We start from the raw sequence: 19,184 nt of genomic DNA on the forward strand, positions 1-19,184 counted from the left end.
AAAAACATTTCAAAACACCCTCTTCTGTTCTTGCAACCACGCTCTTTTTATTTCCACACATCTCTCTTACCCTTACATTACTTACTCGATCAAACCACCTCACACCACATATTGTCCTCAAACATCTCATTTCCAGCACATCCACCCTCCTGTGCATAACTCTATCCATAGCCCATGCCTCGCAACCATACAACATTGTTGGAACCACTATTCCTTCAAACACACCCATTTTTGCTTTCCGAGATAATGATCTCGACTTCCAAACATTCTTCAAGGCTCCCAGAATTTTCTCTCCCTCCCCCACCCTATGACTCACTTCCGCTTCCATGGTTCCATCCGCTGCCAGATCCACTCTCAGATATCTAAAACACTTTACCTCCTCCAGTTTTTCTCCATTCAAACTTACCTCCCAGTTGACTTGACCCTCAACCCTACTGTACCTAATAACCTTGATCTTATTCACATTTACTCTCAACTTTCTTCTTTCACACACTTTACCAAACTCAGTCACCAGCGTCTGCAGTTTCTCACATGAATCAGCCACCAGCGCTGTATCATCAGCGAACAACAACTGACTCACTTCCCAAGCTCTCTCATCCATAAACAGACTGCATACTTGCCCCTCTTTCCAAAACTCTTGCATTCACCTCCTTAACAACCCCATCCACAAACAAATTAAACAACCATGGAGACATCACACACCCCTGCTGGAAACCTACATTCACTGAGAACCAATCATATATTTATTATTATTATATCATTTTGCTTTGTCGCTGTCTCCCGCGTTTGCGAGGTAGCGCAAGGAAACAGACGAAAGAAATGGGCCAACCCACCCCCATACACATGTATATACATACACGTCCACTCACGCAAATATACATACCCATACATCTCAATGTACACACATATATGCACACACAGACACATACATATATACACATGCACACAATTCACAGTCTGCCTTTATTCATTCCCATCGCCACCTCGCCACACATGGAATAACATCCCCCTCCCCCCTCATGTGTGCGAGATAGCGCTAGGAAAAGACAACAAAGGCCCCATTCGTTCACACTCGTCTCTATCTGTCATGCAATAATGCCCGAAACCACAGCTCCCTTTTCACATCTAGGCCCCACAGAACTTTCCATGGTTTACCCCAGACGCTTCACATGCCCTGATTCAATCCATTGACAGCTCGTCAACCCCGGTATACCATATCGATCCAATTCACTCTATTCCTTGCCCTCCTTTCACCCTCCTGCATGTTCATGCCCCGATCACACAAAATCTTTTTCACTCCATCTTTCCACCTCCAATTTGGTCCTCCTCGTTCCCTCTACTTCTGACACATATATCCTCTTGGTCAATCTTTCCTCACTCATTCTCTCCATGTGCCCAAACCATTTCAAAACACCCTCTTCTGCTCTCTCAACCACGCTCTTTTTATTTCCACACATCTCTCTTACCCTTACGTTACTTACTCGATCAAACCACCTCACCTTACCTTGTCCTCAAACATCTCATTTCCAGCACATCCACCCTCCTGCGCACAACTCTATCCATAGCCCACGCCTCACAACCATACAACATTGTTGGAACCACTATTCCTTCAAATATACCCATTTTTGCTTTCCGAGATAATGTTCTCGACTTCCACACATTCTTCAAGGCTCCCAGGATTTTCGCCCCCTCCCCCACCCTATGATCCACTTCCGCTTCCATGGTTCCATCCGCTGCCAGATCCACTCCCAGATATCTAAAACACTTTACTTCCTCCAGTTTTTCTCCATTCAAACTTACCTCCTGATTGGCTTGACCCTCAACCCTACTGTATCTAATAACCTTGCTCTTATTCACATTTACTCTTAACTTTCTTCTTTCACACACTACCAAACTCAGTCACCAGCTTCTGCAGTTTCTCACATGAATCAGCCACCAGCGCTGTATCATCAGCAAACAACAACTGACTCACTTCCCAAGCTCTCTCATCCCCAACAGACTTCATACTTGCCCCTCTTTCCAAAAATCTTGCATTCACCTCCCTAACAACCCCATCCATAAACAAATTAAACAACCATGGAGACATCACACACCCCTGCCGCAAACCTACATTCACTGAGAACCAATCACTTTCCTCTCTTCCTACATGTACACATGCCTTACATCCTCGATAAAAACTTTTCACTGCTTCTGCCTCCCACACCATATATTCTTAATACCTTCCAAAGAGCATCTCTATCAACTCTATCATATGCCTTCTCCAGATCCATAAATGCTACATACAAATGCATTTGCTTTTCTAAGTATTTCTCACATACATTCTTCAAAGCAAACACCTGATCCACACATCCTCTACCACTTCTGAAACCACACTGCTCTTCCCCAATCTGATGCTCTGTACATGCCTTCACCCTCTCAATCAATACCCTCCCATATAATTTACCAGGAATACTCAACAAACTTATACCTCTGAAATTTGAGCACTCACTCTTATCCCCTTTGCCTTTGTACAATGGCACTATGCAAGCATTCCGCCAATCCTCAGGCACCTCACCATGAGTCATACATACATTAAAAGAAAGAGACAGGAGGTCAAGAGAAAGGTGCAAGAGGTGAAAAAAAGGGCAAATGAGAGTTGGGGTGAGAGAGTATCATTAAATTTTAGGGAGAATAAAAAGATGTTCTGGAAGGAGGTAAATAAAGTGCGTAAGACATGGGAGCAAATGGGAACTTCAGTGAAGGGCGCAAATGGGGAGGTGATAACAAGTAGTGGTGATGTGAGAAGGAGTTGGAGTGAGTATTTTGAAGTTTTGTTGAATGTGTTTGATGATAGAGTGGCAGATATAGGGTGTTTTGGTCGAGGTGGTGTGCAAAGTGAGAGGGTTAGAGAAAATGATTTGGTAAACAGAGAAGAGGTAGTAAAAGCTTTGCGGAAGATGAAAGCCGGCAAGGCAGCAGGTTTGGATGGCATTGCAGTGGAATTTATCAAAAAAGGGGGTGACTGTATTATTGACTGGTTGGTAAGGTTATTTAATGTATGTATATATATTTATTTATATTTATTTTATTATACTTTGTCGCTGTCTCCCGCGTTTGCGAGGTAGCGCAAGGAAACAGACGAAAGAAATGGCCCAACCCCCCCCATACACATGTATATACATACGTCCACACACGCAAATATACATACCTACACAGCTTTCCATGGTTTACCCCAGACGCTTCACATGCCTTGATTCAATCCACTGACAGCACGTCAACCCCGGTATACCACATCGCTCCAATTCACTCTATTCCTTGCCCTCCTTTCACCCTCCTGCATGTTCAGGCCCCGATCACACAAAATCTTTTTCACTCCATCTTTCCACCTCCAATTTGGTCTCCCTCTTCTCCTCGTTCCCTCCACCTCCGACACATATATCCTCTTGGTCAATCTTTCCTCACTCATTCTCTCCATGTGCCCAAACCACTTCAAAACACCCTCTTCTGCTCTCTCAACCACGCTCTTTTTATTTCCACACATCTCTCTTACCCTTACATTACTCACTCGATCAAACCACCTCACACCACACATTGTCCTCAAACATCTCATTTCCAGCACATCCATCCTCCTGCGCACAACTCTATCCATAGCCCACGCCTCGCAACCATACAACATTGTTGGAACCACTATTCCTTCAAACATACCCATTTTTGCTTTCCGAGATAATGTTCTCGACTTCCACACATTCTTCAAGGCTCCCAAAATTTTCGCCCCCTCCCCCACCCTATGATCCACTTCCGCTTCCATGGTTCCATCTGCTGACAGATCCACTCCCAGATATCTAAAACACTTCACTTCCTCCAGTTTTTCTCCATTCAAACTCACCTCCCAATTGACTTGACCCTCAACCCTACTGTACCTAATAACCTTGCTCTTATTCACATTTACTCTTAACTTTCTTCTTCCACACACTTTACCAAACTCAGTCACCAGCTTCTGCAGTTTCTCACATGAATCCGCCACCAGCGCTGTATCATCAGCGAACAACAACTGACTCACTTCCCAAGCTCTCTCATCCCCAACAGACTTCATACTTGCCCCTCTTTCCAAAACTCTTGCATTTACCTCCCTAACAACCCCATCCATAAACAAATTAAACAACCATGGAGACATCATACACCCCTGCCGCAAACCTACATTCACTGAGAACCAATCACTTTCCTCTCTTCCTACATGTACACATGCCTTACATCCTCGATAAAAACTTTTCACTGCTTCTAACAACTTGCCTCCCACACCATATATTCTTAATACCTTCCACAGAGCATCTCTATCAACTCTATCATATGCCTTCTCCAGATCCATAAATGCTACATACAAATCCATTTGCTTTTCTAAGTATTTCTCACATACATTCTTCAAAGCAAACACCTGATCCACACATCCTCTACCACTTCTGAAACCACACTGCTCTTCCCCAATCTGATGCTCTGTACATGCCTTCACCCTCTCAATCAATATCCTCCCATATAATTTACCAGGAATACTCAACAAACTTATACCTCTGTAATTTGAGCACTCACTCTTATCCCCTTTGCCTTTGTACAATGGCACTATGCACGCATTCTGCCAATCCTCAGGCACCTCACCATGAGTCATACATACATTAAATAACCTTACCAACCAGTCAATAATACAGTCACCCCCTTTTTTACTAAATTCCACTGCAATACCATCCAAACCTGCTGCCTTGCCGGCTTTCATCTTCCGCAAAGCTTTCACTACCTCTTCTCTGTTTACCAAATCATTTTCCCCAACCCTCTCACTTTGCACACCACCTCGACCAAAACACCCTATATCTGCCACTCTATCATCAAACACATTCAACAAACCTTCAAAATACTCACTCCATCTCCTTCTCACATCACCACTACTTGTTATCACCTCCCCATTTGCGCCCTTCACTGAAGTTCCCATTTGCTCCCTTGTCTTACGCACTTTATTTACCTCCTTCCAGAACATCTTTTTATTCTCCCTAAAATTTAATGATACTCTCTCACCCCAACTCTCATTTGCCCTTTGTTTCACCTCTTGCACCTTTCTCTTGACCCCCTGTCTCTTTCTTTTATACATCTCCCACTCAATTTCATTTTTTCCCTGCAAAAATCGTCCAAATGCCTCTCTCTTCTCTTTCACTAATACTCTTACTTCTTCATCCCACCACTCACTACCCTTTCTAATCAACCCACCTCCCACTCTTCTCATGCCACAAGCATCTTTTGCGCAATCCATCACTGATTCCCTAAATACATCCCATTCCTCCCCCACTCCCCTTACTTCCATTGTTCTCACCTTTTTCCATTCTGTACTCAGTTTCTCCTGGTACTTCCTCACACAGGTCTCCTTCCCAAGCTCACTTACTCTCACCACCCTCTTCACCCCAACATTCACTCTTATATATATATATATATATATATATATATATATATATATATATATATATATATATATATATATATTTGCGTGTGTGGACGTATGTATATACATGTGTATGGGGGGGGGTTGGGCCATTTCTTTCGTCTGTTTCCTTGCGCTACCTCGCAAACGCGGGAGACAGCGACAAAGAATAAAAAAAAAAAATATATATATATATATATATATATATATATATTTTTTTTTTTTTTCTTATACTTTGTCGCTGTCTCCAGCGTTTGCGAGGTAGCGCAAGGAAACAGACGAAAGAAATGGCCCAACCCCCCCCCCCATACACATGTACATACGTCCACACACGCAAATATACATACCTACACAGCTTTCCATGGTTTACCCCAGACGCTTCACATGCCTTGATTCAATCCACTGACAGCACGTCAACCCCTGTATACCACATCGCTCCAATTCACTCTATTCCTTGCCCTCCTTTCACCCTCTTGCATGTTCAGGCCCCGATCACACAAAATCCTTTTCACTCCATCTTTCCACCTCCAATTTGGTCTCCCTCTTCTCCTCGTTCCCTCCACCTCCGACACATATATCCTCTTGGTCAATCTTTCCTCACTCATTCTCTCCATGTGCCCAAACCATTTCAAAACACCCTCTTCTGCTCTCTCAACCACGCTCTTTTTATTTCCACACATCTCTCTTACCCTTACGTTACTTACTCGATCAAACCACCTCACACCACACATTGTCCTCAAACATCTCATTTCCACCACATCCATCCTCCTGCGCACAACTCTATCCATAGCCCACGCCTCGCAACCATACAACATTGTTGGAACCACTATTCCTTCAAACATACCCATTTTTGCTTTCCGGGATAATGTTCTCGACTTCCACACATTTTTCAAGGCTCCCAAAATTTTCGCCCCCTCCCCCACCCTATGATCCACTTCCGCTTCCATGGTTCCATCCGCTGACAGATCCACTCCCAGATATCTAAAACACTTCACTTCCTCCAGTTTTTCTCCATTCAAACTCACCTCCCAATTGACTTGACCCTCAACCCTACTGTACCTAATAACCTTGCTCTTATTCACATTTACTCTTAACTTTCTTCTTCCACACACTTTACCAAACTCCGTCACCAGCTTCTGCAGTTTCTCACATGAATCCGCCACCAGCGCTGTATCATCAGCGAACAACAACTGACTCACTTCCCAAGCTCTCTCATCCCCAACAGACTTCATACTTGCCCCTCTTTCCAAAACTCTTGCATTTACCTCCCTAACAACTCCATCCATAAACAAATTAAACAACCATGGAGACATCACACACCCCTGCCGCAAACCTACATTCACTGAGAACCAATCACTTTCCTCTCTTCCTACACGTACACATGCCTTACATCCTCGATAAAAACTTTTCACTGCTTCTAACAACTTGCCTCCCACACCATATATTCTTAATACCTTCCACAGAGCATCTCTATCAACTCTATCATATGCCTTCTCCAGATCCATAAATGCTACATACAAATATATATATATATATACATATATATACATATAGTGAGTCACAAGGTCGGGGAGGTGGCAAAAGTTCTGGGAGAGTTGAAAAATGTGTGGAAGGCGAGAACATTATCTCGGAAAGCAAAAATGGGTATGTTTGAAGGAATAGTGGTTCCAACAGTGTTATATGGTTTCAAGGCATGGGCTATAGATATAGTTGTGTGGAGGAGGGTGGATGTGTTTTGGAAATGAAATGGTTGAAGGCAATATATGGTGCGAGGTGGTTTGATTGAGTAAGTAATGAAAGGGTGGGAGAGATGTGTGGTAATAAAAAGAGTGTGGTGAGAGAGCAAAAGAGGGTGTTTTCAAATGGTTTGGTCACATGGAGAGAATGAGTGGGGAAAGATTGACCAAGAGGATATATGTGTCAGAGGTGGAGGGAATGAGAAGTGGGAGACCAAATGGGAGGTGTAAAGATGTAGTGAAAAAGATTTTGACTGACTGATGCCTGAACATGCAGGAGGGTTAAAGGTGTACAAGGAATAGAGTGAATTGGAACAATGTAGTATACCGGGGTCGACATGCTATCAGTGGATTGAACCAAGGCATGTGAAGCGTCTGGGGTAAACCATGGAAAGTTCTGTGGGGCCTGGATGTGGAAAGGGAGCTGTGGTTTCGGTGCATTATACAGGACAGCTAGAGACTGAGTGTGAATGAATGTGGCATTTGTTGTCTTTTCCTAGTGCTACCTTGCATGCATGCGGGGGGAGGGCGGTTGTCATTTCATGTGTGGCTGGGTGGCGACGGGAATGAATAAAGGAAGCAAGTATGAATTATGTACATGTGTATATATGTATATGTTATTGTATTATATGTATGTATACGTTGAAATGTGTAGGTATGTATATGTGCGTGTGTGGACGTGTATGTATATACATGTGTATGTGAGTTGGGCCATTCTTTCGTCTGTTTCCTTTCGCTACCTCGCTAACACAGGAGACAGCGACAAAGTATAATAATATATATATATATATATATATATATATATATATATATATATATTTTTTTTTTTTTTTGCTTTGTCGCTGTCTCCCGCGTTTGCGAGGTAGCGCAAAGAAACAGACGAGAGAAATGGCCCAACCCACCCCCATACACATGTATATACATACGTCCACACACGCAAATATACATACCTACACAGCTTTCCATGGTTTACCCCAGACGCTTCACATGCCCTGATTTCATCCACTGACAGCACGTCAACCCCGGTATACCACATCGATCCAATTCACTCTATTCCTTGCCCTCCTTTCACCCTCCTGCATGTTCAGGCCCCGATCACACAAAATCTTTTTCACTCCATCTTTCCACCTCCAATTTGGTCTCCCTCTTCTCCTCGTTCCCTCCACCTCCGACACATATATCCTCTTGGTCAATCTTTCCTCACTCATTCTCTCCATGTGCCCAAACCATTTCAAAACACCCTCTTCTGCTCTCTCAACCACGCTTTTTTTATTTCCACACATCTCTCTTACCCTTACGTTACTTACTCGATCAAACCACCTCACACCACACATTGTCCTCAAACATCTCATTTCCAGCACATCCATCCTCCTGCGCACAACTCTATCCATAGCCCACGCCTCGCAACCATACAACATTGTTGGAACCCCTATTCCTTCAAACATACCCATTTTTGCTTTCCGAGATAATGTTCTCGACTTCCACACATTCTTCAAGGCTCCCAGAATTTTCGCCCCCTCCCCCATCCTATGATCCACTTCCGCTTCCATTGTTCCATCCGCTGCCAGATCCACTCCCAGGTATCTAAAACATTTTACTTCCTCCAGTTTTTCTCCATTCAAACTCACCTCCCAATTGACTTGACCCTCAACCCTACCGTACCTAATAACCTTGCTCTTATTCACATTTACTCTTAACTTTCTTCTTTCACACACTTTACCAAACTCAGTCACCAGCTTCTGCAGTTTCTCACATGAATCAGCCACCAGCGCTGTATCATCAGCGAACAACAACTGACTCACTTCCCAAGCTCTCTCATCCCCAACAGACTTCATACTTGCCCCTCTTTCCAAAACTCTTGCATTCACCTCCCTAACAACCCCATCCATAAACAAATTAAACAACCATGGAGACATCACACACCCCTGCCGCAAACCTACATTCACTGAGAACCAATCACTTTCCTCTCTTCCTACACGTACACATGCCTTACATCCTCGATAAAAACTTTTCACTGCTTCTAACAACTTGCCTCCCAAACCATATATTCTTAATACCTTCCACAGAGCATCTCTATCAACTCTATCATATGCCTTCTCCAGATCCATAAATGCTACATACAAATCCATTTGCTTTTCTAAGTATTTCTCACATACATTCTTCAAAGCAAACACCTGATCCACACATCCTCTACCACTTCTGAAACCACATATATATATATATATATATATATATATATATATATATATAAACTTTCTTGTAAGGATAACTGCACTTCATTAGTTCTCATAGTTTATAAAATCTTTACAAAACCTTACATGCTTCATGGCAAAAAAAATCTACCTCATTCAGTTTACACAACTTACAAAGTTTTTTTAACACCCAGTACAAGCACACAGACCTATAGACCCTTTTACTGCCATGTCAGGACGGTTTCTTCTTGGAGTTTAGGGAGACCCATCATGACCACATGTGTAATTTCTCTTCGCACTCCAGCCCCATATTATCGATGTAAATTGGACGTAGTAGTCAATAAGGGCCCGGAGAGAAATGTGCACTAAGTGTAATAGAAAAAAGGGTCATGTCCTGTGGGGTCCAAGCTTAAGCAAGTATTTGAAGTGCATGGAGGATATGACTGTGCATGGAGAGCTTACTGAAAATTGATGGGAGTGTCTTATCAGTGGAAAATAAGCACATTACTAAGGGTAGGGCAGGGAGGAAGAGAAAGGGCATGAAACAGGGGAAGCACTTGCGTCAACGGTTTCTACCCCAGGTCCTGGCTGCCTTAGAGAAGCTTAGAGGAACTTGGATTGAAACTCAAGTAGGGCTGCAGGAGTGCGGTCTACAATGTAGTTAACCCTGGAATGTGCACTTAATAACTAATCAACCACGCTGAACGAGTCAGTTACATGTGTTAGGGTCTTATTTACTCAAGAGTTGACATGCACACAAAGTGCCTGACAAAGCAATTTTACTTCAATACCTCAGGTACATGTCTCTATGTTTAACACCGCCACTACATTTGTTTTGAAGCATTTTCTACATCTGAGAAATAATTGAATTGTTTTATCACATGCTAAATTATAATCCTTTTGCTATATGAATAATATCTCAATAAATTGTTTGAGCCTATGCACTTTGTTTTATACATTCATCATGATCTATTTTCATATTACTATGACAGTGAATCATTTATTCAGCAGATGCGTCATGTTTGTTGACATCTGGCGCAGGTGTGTGAAGCGGCCGCGACAAAGGACTTCTAGACTTCCGGCCGTTTATGGTTTTCCAGCTGCGCGTGCCGTTATTGCTGCTTGGCGACAACTTCTACGCAAGGTATTTAACCAATATAGGTCGAGACAGTACTCATCTTTAATTACTTAAGTGAAATTAATGGAAAAGCAGCATGTTGGAACGCCGCGTCATCCAGGAGCATTTCGGAGCGTCCATCTGTCAGTCACCTGCGTGCAGATGGTGACGCCACCGTGAACGCCACGCCAACAGCCACTCCACATCCCTCGTACACTCCAGCAACCCTCCTACTGTAGCGCATTAATTGTAAGATATGTGAGCGAACATGGTTTTGTTACCAAATTCTTACAGTAAATCTACTCTGAAAATTATTTTCCTTACCAGTAAGACAACAATAAGATCCACATGTTGCTTCAATGAATTGAACAGGTTCTATGGTCTGTTTGTATAGTCATCTCAGGTAATGGCAAGCAATTGATTCATGTACGTCTTTGCTATCTTTGGAGTTACTGAAAGAAGGGACACTACCGTAGTCTGTGTGAGTTGTATACACACTTCATTCACATAGAAAAAAAAGAATAGGCAATAACTTTTTTCAGTGAGGAAAACCAAATTGAAAAAGATTTAATTCATTAGTATTGTGTACATTACCTCTAGCCATTGTTCCTTGTAAAGCTTTGAGCTCTCCATAATGGTCCCATATTTTCTCTTTCTTATTACCATATCTTAATGCTGAGTATTTCATTTTCCTAAAAGCTTCATTTTTATATATATAACATAATCATTTGGATTGGGTCACTTTAAACTTTGCATACCACCAGAAATTAATTATGAACATTTCTCATGAAATGAAAGAAAATAATGTATGAAAAGTAAACCAGCCTAGAAACAAGTGATATAGGCCTCAGGGTGAAGTCTGATGGGGGCATATTACTGATATAACACATATTGATAAACTAGTGATATGTGTTACACTATCTGGTGTTGATATTTTTGTGGCCATGTATGCCATGTAGTTTGATAAATCATCAAACATCATAACAATCAGTATTTTCATCACTCAGATATATGGTAAATATAGTAATAATAAGGATGTACCAAGATCAGTAATACTGTTAAACTTATAAATACATATAATTGTGCCACAATATGTGTCATTTAAACTATACACACATATATAGAAGCAATGAAGACTAGTTGAGCACTAGTATTCATATAAGAGATATTTGTAGCAGTGACGTTTGTGCAGATTTGTAAAGAACCAAGTCCTACCCTGTGAGACACATCAATACTAGACAGTGTAGTGTTTGCTACTAGCTTAGCTATATATGCTGCTGTATCAATACTCTTTTACCAGAAGTTTTGTTAATTCCTCCTTGGTAATTTGAGTTTTATAGGTACACAGACCCAAAATCTAAGCAAGATGATCTTGCCTTAACAGCAGTGAAAAATAGTCCCCATAAAGATTTGGAAAGCAGGGTTTATCCCCTCTCTCCACTTCTAACAACATGCTGGACAAAAAACTGGTAAAAAAAAATACCTTGCAGGACTAAAATGCCTGAAGGAAATTTGCATAGGAACATTAGAAGTTTGAGTGAATGTGTAATATTTCATGCATCCCTTACTTTTTATGAATACAGTTGTAAAGATAAACTTTGGGCTCTATCCTTGCAACTTACCATTCCTATATTTCCTTTGATGTGTAAGGATGATTCAGTAATTCCTTGTTCCTTTAAAGAAGGCTGCATGGATTAATCAATGTTGGTACATTACCACAGAATGGCCAAGGGGAGATCAGTCATTGAGAAGGTAACATAATATGCCACTACATTATGATGATTGGTTAGAAGATTTATTCAGTACTGGAGAATGACAGATGATGATCAAGCTTGATTTTGAACACATTAAAAGAATTGCTCTGAACAACTTATTCAGAGGGCTTATTCCACATGTCAATAATGTCATTGATGAAGATGTATTTTGTGCAGTAATGATTAATTTTGCGACCTCTAAGTTTTAGTCCAAACCCTATTGTTGGTAGCATTAGTGTGACATTGTTGAACCCTTTAAGTATTTTAAAACATTCTGATGATTTGCCTTGGAGTCACATTTTGCTGAAGGAGAATGTATTCATTTCTTGCAGTCCGTCTTCATATGGTTTGTTACATAGGGAAGTAATATTTGAGGTGAGGTCAAAATTAGACTTAGGGATTGTGACATTACCACATCCTTGCTTTAGTGTGTAAAGTTTTTGTTAATGATTTGTAACTTTCTATTAACCTTGGCAGCTTTGTTACAATGCTGGGAGAATTTAAAGTTGCTGGAGACAGTGACCCTAGATCCCTCACACAAGAGGTGTCCTTTATCTTATGGCCCATCAGATCAATATTGACTTTCTTATCAAGTTTTCCCGCTTGCGGCAGTTGACATTTATTGACATTATATGAGTTACGAACATGTGTGTACGTGTGCCCACATGTTCGTGTATATAACGTGTGTGTCCTTGCGTATGGTGTTGTGTAATCCTGTTTTGAAGCCAGATGGCAACCTGTCCTTGAGCACCCGGACCCTTATCAGAGGCTTGAGATTAAGTTGTCAGTCAGCTACGGGGTATGTCACCACTGTAAATCATCGCTGCTGTCCTAAACAAGAGAACAAAGGAGGTTGAACTACGCAGAATGTGCAACGGACTTTAGGATCCTATAACCAATCACAATTGGATCTTGGGCCCATGGCCAATCAAGGATAACGTTATAGTAACAGGGCAGACACTCGTTCTTACTTGTAATAAATACCCCTGACACCCGCTGAGCCTCAATTTCTCTCCCTCTAGCCCAGCGAGGTAAGGGGTGTCCCCCCGTCATTAGCCCGTTACCCGAGTGAAGTGTGCGATACAGACTCTACATTGTTTTGCCTCTGTCATAATTTCAAAAGTGTTATATTATCAAAGAAATTGTCATAAAGGAAAGAGATCTCCTGGTTTGAAATCTCATCTGGAATGTTAACTCATGTTCAATGTTAAATTCATGTTCAATGTTAAACTCACTGTTAACATAAATGATTCATGCCTGACTTATGTGCTTATTTTGTACACAGTAGTTCTTTCATAGTAATCTTAACGCTGGTGTTTGATTTAATCCCATGACTTTAAGATAGTGTTATCCTGTATTGTGCAACATAACAAATCTAACGTCCCTGCAAAGACAAGGATCAGTATAGTTTTTATAACATATATGTTAGTGGTGACCTTGCTCAAATAAGTATTGAGTTCGTAACAGATGGCATATGCTATTTTCTAGATCATTCAGCTATTGAGGCCCATGTCACTTCTTTCATGATTGTTTTACTTGGAAAGGAGACTTCTGTGAAGAAATACTTTGAGAGAGTGATTGTAGAATGGCTAAATGAGAGCAAATGAAGTGAGAGAAGTGGCTGAAGAATGGAAGGTATTTAGGGAAGTAGTGAAGTCATGGAAGAGATGCACATGGCATGTGAAAGGTGGAAAGTGGGCAGATTAAAAAGAGTAGTGAATGGTGGGATGAAGTAAAGTTGCAAGTGAAAGAGAAAAGAGAGGCATTTGGGCAGTACTTACAAGGAAGGAGTGCAAATTATTGGGAGATATTTATTACAAAGAGGAAGGTGCAGGGGTTGAAATAGAGGACAAATGAGAATTGGGGTGAGAGAGTATCAGTAAACTTTAGGGAGAATGAAATGATGTTTTCTAAGGAGGTAGATAACATGCTAAAGACAAAAGAACATTTGGGGACATCGAAGAAGGGAGCAAAAGGGGGACGAGATAACAGGTAGTGATGGAGTATTAGTAAGGATAGTTAAATGTATTTGATGATAGAGTGGCAGATGTGTGGTGTTTAGGTCAGGGTGGTATGCGAAGTGAGAGAGACAGGATGGGTGGTTTGGTGAAAAGAAAAGAGATGGTGAAAGCTTTGCAGAAGATGAAATTCAATGAGGCAGCAAGATTGGATGGTATTGCAGTTGAATTTATAAAAAAGGGGTGATTGTATAGTTGATTGTTTTTGGTAAGGCTATTCATTGTATGTATGGATCATGGTGAAGTGCCTGAAGATTGGTGGAACGCATGTATAGTGCCAGTGTATAAAGGAAAAGGGGGTTAAAGGTGAGTGTTCAAACTACAGAGGCATATGTTTGTTGACTATATCTGGAAAATTATGTAGGAAGATATTGATTGAAAGGGTGAGGGCATGTACAGAGCATCAGACTGGGGAGGAGCAGTGTGGTTTCAGAAGTGGCATAGGTTGTGTGGATCAGATGTTTGCTTTGAAGAATGTGTGTAAGAAATACTTAGAAAAACAGATAGGTTTGTATGTGGCATTTATGCATCTGGAGAAGGCATATGATAAGGTTGATAGAGATGCTTTGTGGAAGGTCTGAAGATTATGGTGTGGGAGGTAAACTGCTAGAAGCAGTAAGAAGTTTTTATCAAGGGCATAAGGCATGTCTATGAGTAGGAAGAGAGAAGAGTGAGTGGTTCCCAGTGAAGGTCGGTCTGCGGCAAAGGAGTGTGATGTCACTATGGTTGTTTATTTTGTTAATGGGTGGAGTGGTGCAGTAGGTGAATGCAAGAGCTTTGGAGAGAGGGGCAAGTATGCAGTCTGTTGAGGATGAGAGAGCCTGGGAAGTGAGTCATTTGTGATTGAGTTTGGAAGAGTGTGTGAAAGGAGAAAGTTAAGAGTAAATGTGAATGAAAGCAGGGTTGAGCAATAAGATATTTTGGAGGTAAGTTTGAATGGAGAAAAGTTGAAGGAAGTGAATTGTTTTACATGTCTAGGAGTGGACAGGTACCATAAAACAGTTCTTTTAATGTTGCCTTCCAATACAGTAACACTATCAGTGAGACCTTAATTAAAAGCAGGCCAAATTATCAGAAAATTTGGAGTGTTTATGCTGTCAGTGTAAGGCTGGTAAATGTGATCCATGACTTGGAATAACATTTAGTTGGTGTTACAGTTCTGCTTCATATATGGTCATGGTCATGCATGATAGAACAATATTTTAAGGGAAATCTTTTCACATTACAGGTAGAAGTGCCACCATGGATGATGAATGCTTATCCTTGACCTGGAATAACCATGGAGCTACATATAGGCAAACTTTGAGTATTCTCAGGGAAGAGGTAAGACTTTTTTTTATTTTTACCCATATCTTTTGCAGCTCTCTTAACAGACCTATGTAATTAAATCAGTGAGATTGGTGGACACAAAACTGATAAGTTTATCTTCCACTCAGTCTGCTCACAAGCATGCTATAGTCAGATATAGGTGCCCACATTAATTGGTAAGAAGGCAGCAGCATTTATGTACCCTTTTTGAATGACCCAAAGATATCCATCCATGGCCCGTGTTTGTTTACCCTTTGGTTGCAGAATTACTGTAATTTCCAACTGCTTTCAGGAAGTGTAAATTTTTCAGTAAATGTTTTTATCAAGTCAAAACCATAAAGTTCCCATATCTGGCATTAGTATTTCTTTAAAACATCTGTTCAGCAAGCAACAAGATATTTCTTGGAGAATTTTGGGGTCTGGATGATACCAGCCTCCTAAGTACTCGTTTTAGTTGATGCTGGAATCATCAAAGCATTTTGTTCAAACTGGAAGGACCTGTTCTTATCAAGTGAGTGACTGTCACCAGATTAACATCATTGACCCACTCATTCTTGACTGATCAGAGTGCACACTTTTTCTCAGGTTTGCATTGCACATACACTAACTGCTTATGCTAGCAGACAACCAGCTGGCAATGGATCAGTATCTCTTTTATAGTGTTTCATCGATTGTTTTATCATAAATGTGTTTACATTCTAATGGTTTTTTTGTATTATTGTTATTATCTGTTGTGGGTGTTCTTTTGAAGAGAGTGGAAGCAATATAGAATATTGAAATACTAAAGTGTTTAATAGCAATAGCATTTTGATGACAGTTGCAGTTGGCATTAAGGCTATGTAATTGTGTCTGACCCTCACCTTGCCTCTCTCCTCTCTCTCATACCCTCATACATAGCTTTTTGTGCTTGTTTATTTTATATTAAGTGGAAGAAGTCATGTGATTGGAGGATGGAGTCCTTCAATAGATCAGTCTTACGGCACTGTTTCTTTCAAAGTGTATACCCTTTCCATGTGATTTGTTTTGGTTGCATTTTCTGGTTCATTTTCCATAGTGTTAAAGCATATGGACCACATAGAGAGGGAGTTTTGCTAGAGCTAGGGAGTAGAACAGTATTGCAGTATTGTACAGCAGTGATACTGCTTCCAGTTAGGCTTCTAGAGTCCTAGTCGTGGGTATTAAGTAGTCAAGACTTCATACTTCAAAGTTCTTTTCCTGTTGACCTTGGTTAACCTTCAGTAGGGAGTTAGCTCCCACTTTTTGGACCTGGGAGGGAGATGAGTGTGTATTGTTTTGGGAACTTTATTTTCTATTGGAACTAGAGCCTTATGAACTACTTGCAGAAGAAGATCACCCATACTAGTCTCAACATGATTTGTTGCTCCATTGTTCCAGGATAAGTGGCTCTTCCTTACCTTTACCAATATATTATGATGTATTAGGGGACAGAGCCACTCCAAGGAATTTAGATGCTAAGTAATCCCTGGGAGGGCAAGCTATTTTGTAAACACTGAAGTTTAATTGGAAGAGTCTTTTCAGGGGCACCATTAGTAGGGGTATACATACCTTGTTTTTCTTAATACTTTATTGAGACCACCTTGGCTTCTTCAACAAAAATTTTTTAGTTTGGTTCTTAGGGCTAATTACTGCTGTAGTAAGGTAGTTATTCTTTGTGGTAAGTTCCATTATGTTTATATGTTGTTTCCTCCTTTTTGTGTGTTCAGCTCAAATTTTATTCACCCACAGGGCTGACAGTTGTTTAGATACACTTTCCTCCTCCCACATCAGTGAGGTAGTGACAGGAAACAGAAAAAGAAAGAATACTTCCCAAGTGTTGTAGAAGGCAACTAAAGGGAATATTTCAATTTCTAAAACGGGAAACAGAAGGAGCTCAACGGGGAGTGCTCATCCTCCTTAAAGGCTCAGATTGGAGTGTCTGAACATGTGTGGATGTAACCAAGATTGAGAAGAAAGGAGAGATTCTTAGTATGTTTAAGGAATAAAACCTGGATGTTTTGGCTCTGAAAGAAAGAGAGGCGTTTGGACGATACTTACAAGGAAGGAGCACAAATGATTGGGAGATGTATAAAAGAAAGCAGCAGGAGGTCAGGAGGAAGGCGCAAGGTTTGAAAAAGAGAGCAAATGAGAATTGGTGTGAGAAAGTATGATTAGACTATATTTTTTTTTTATTATACTTTGTCGCTGTCTCCCGCGTTTGCGAGGTAGCGCAAGGAAACAGACGAAAGAAATGGCCCAACCCCCCCCATACACATGTATATACATACGTCCACACACGCAAATATACATACCTACACAGATTTCCATGGTTTACCCCAGACGCTTCACATGCCTTGATTCAATCCACTGACAGCACGTCAACCCCGGTATACCACATCGCTCCAATTCACTCTATTCCTTGCCCTCCTTTCACCCTCTTGCATGTTCAGGCCCCGATCACACAAAATCTTTTTCACTCCATCTTTCCACCTCCAATTTGGTCTCCCTCTTCTCCTCATTCCCTCCACCTCCGACACATATATCCTCTTGGTCAATCTTTCCTCACTCATTCTCTCCATGTGCCCAAACCACTTCAAAACACCCTCTTCTGCTCTCTCAACCACGCTCTTTTTATTTCCACACATCTCTCTTACCCTTACGTTACTCACTCGATCAAACCTCCTCACACCACACATTGTCCTCAAACATCTTATTTCCAGCACATCCATCCTCCTGCGCACAACTCTATCCATAGCCCACGCCTCGCAACCATACAACATTGTTGGAACCACTATTCCTTCAAACATACCCATTTTTGCTTTCCGAGATAATGTTCTCGACTTCCACACATTCTTCAAGGCCCCCAGAATTTTTGCCCCCTCCCCCACCCTATGATCCACTTCCGCTTCCATGGTTCCATCCGCTGCCAGATCCACTCCCAGATATCTAAAACACTTCACTTCCTCCAGTTTTTCTCCATTCAAACTCACCTCCCAATTGACTTGACCCTCAACCCTACTGTACCTAATAACCTTGCTCTTATTCACATTTACTCTTAACTTTCTTCTTCCACACACTTTACCAAACTCAGTCACCAGCTTCTGCAGTTTCTCACATGAATCAGCCACCAGCGCTGTATCATCAGCGAACAACAACTGACTCACTTCCCAAGCTCTCTCATCCCCAACAGACTTCATACTTGCCCCTCTTTCCAAAACTCTTGCATTTACCTCCCTAACAACCCCATCCATAAACAAATTAAACAACCATGGAGACATCACACACCCCTGCCGCAAACCTACATTCACTGAGAACCAATCACTTTCCTCTCTTCCTACACGTACACGTAGACTATAAGGAGCATTAAAATATGTTTTGGAAGGAGGTAAATAAAGTGTGTAAGACAAGAGAACAAATGGGAACATCGGTGAAGGGGGCAAGGGGGGAAGAAATAACAAGTAATGAAGTGAGAAGGAGATTAGTGAGTATTGTGAAGGTTAGTTGAATGTGTTTGATGATAGAGTGGCTGATATAGGGTGTTTTGGTTTGGTTGATGTGCAGAGTGAGAGGGTCAGGGAGAATGGATTGGATAAGAGAGAAGAGGTTGTGAAAGCTTTGCAGATGA

At 41.3% G+C, this 19,184-nt stretch overlaps 2 protein-coding genes across 4 annotated transcripts in view; one reads left to right on the forward strand and one right to left on the reverse strand.

Moving 5' to 3' along the window:
• The window catches only part of LOC139755123 (uncharacterized), a 161,108-nt gene extending 150,897 nt beyond the window's left edge, over positions 1-10,211 (reverse strand). Inside the window, exon 1 of the mRNA XM_071673266.1 lies at positions 10,157-10,211. The gene's annotated coding sequence lies outside the window, so the exon portion shown is untranslated. The remainder of the gene's footprint in view (positions 1-10,156) is intronic.
• Positions 10,212-10,388: 177 nt separating this feature from the next.
• The window catches only part of LOC139755118 (uncharacterized), a 37,633-nt gene continuing 28,837 nt past the window's right edge, over positions 10,389-19,184 (forward strand). For 2 of the 3 annotated variants that reach the window (XM_071673256.1, XM_071673258.1), the window contains exons 1-2: positions 10,389-10,509; positions 15,483-15,577. In XM_071673256.1, coding sequence (XP_071529357.1) covers positions 15,497-15,577 — 81 coding nt within the window. In that variant the 5' untranslated portion in view covers positions 10,389-10,509; positions 15,483-15,496. Of the gene's footprint in view, positions 10,510-10,545; positions 10,732-15,482; positions 15,578-19,184 lie in introns of those variants that run through there. The other variant, XM_071673257.1, reaches the window with a different exon arrangement.

The sequence above is a fragment of the Panulirus ornatus genome, chromosome 18, assembly GCF_036320965.1.
Source record: "Panulirus ornatus isolate Po-2019 chromosome 18, ASM3632096v1, whole genome shotgun sequence".
Lineage (NCBI taxonomy): Eukaryota > Metazoa > Arthropoda > Malacostraca > Decapoda > Palinuridae > Panulirus > Panulirus ornatus.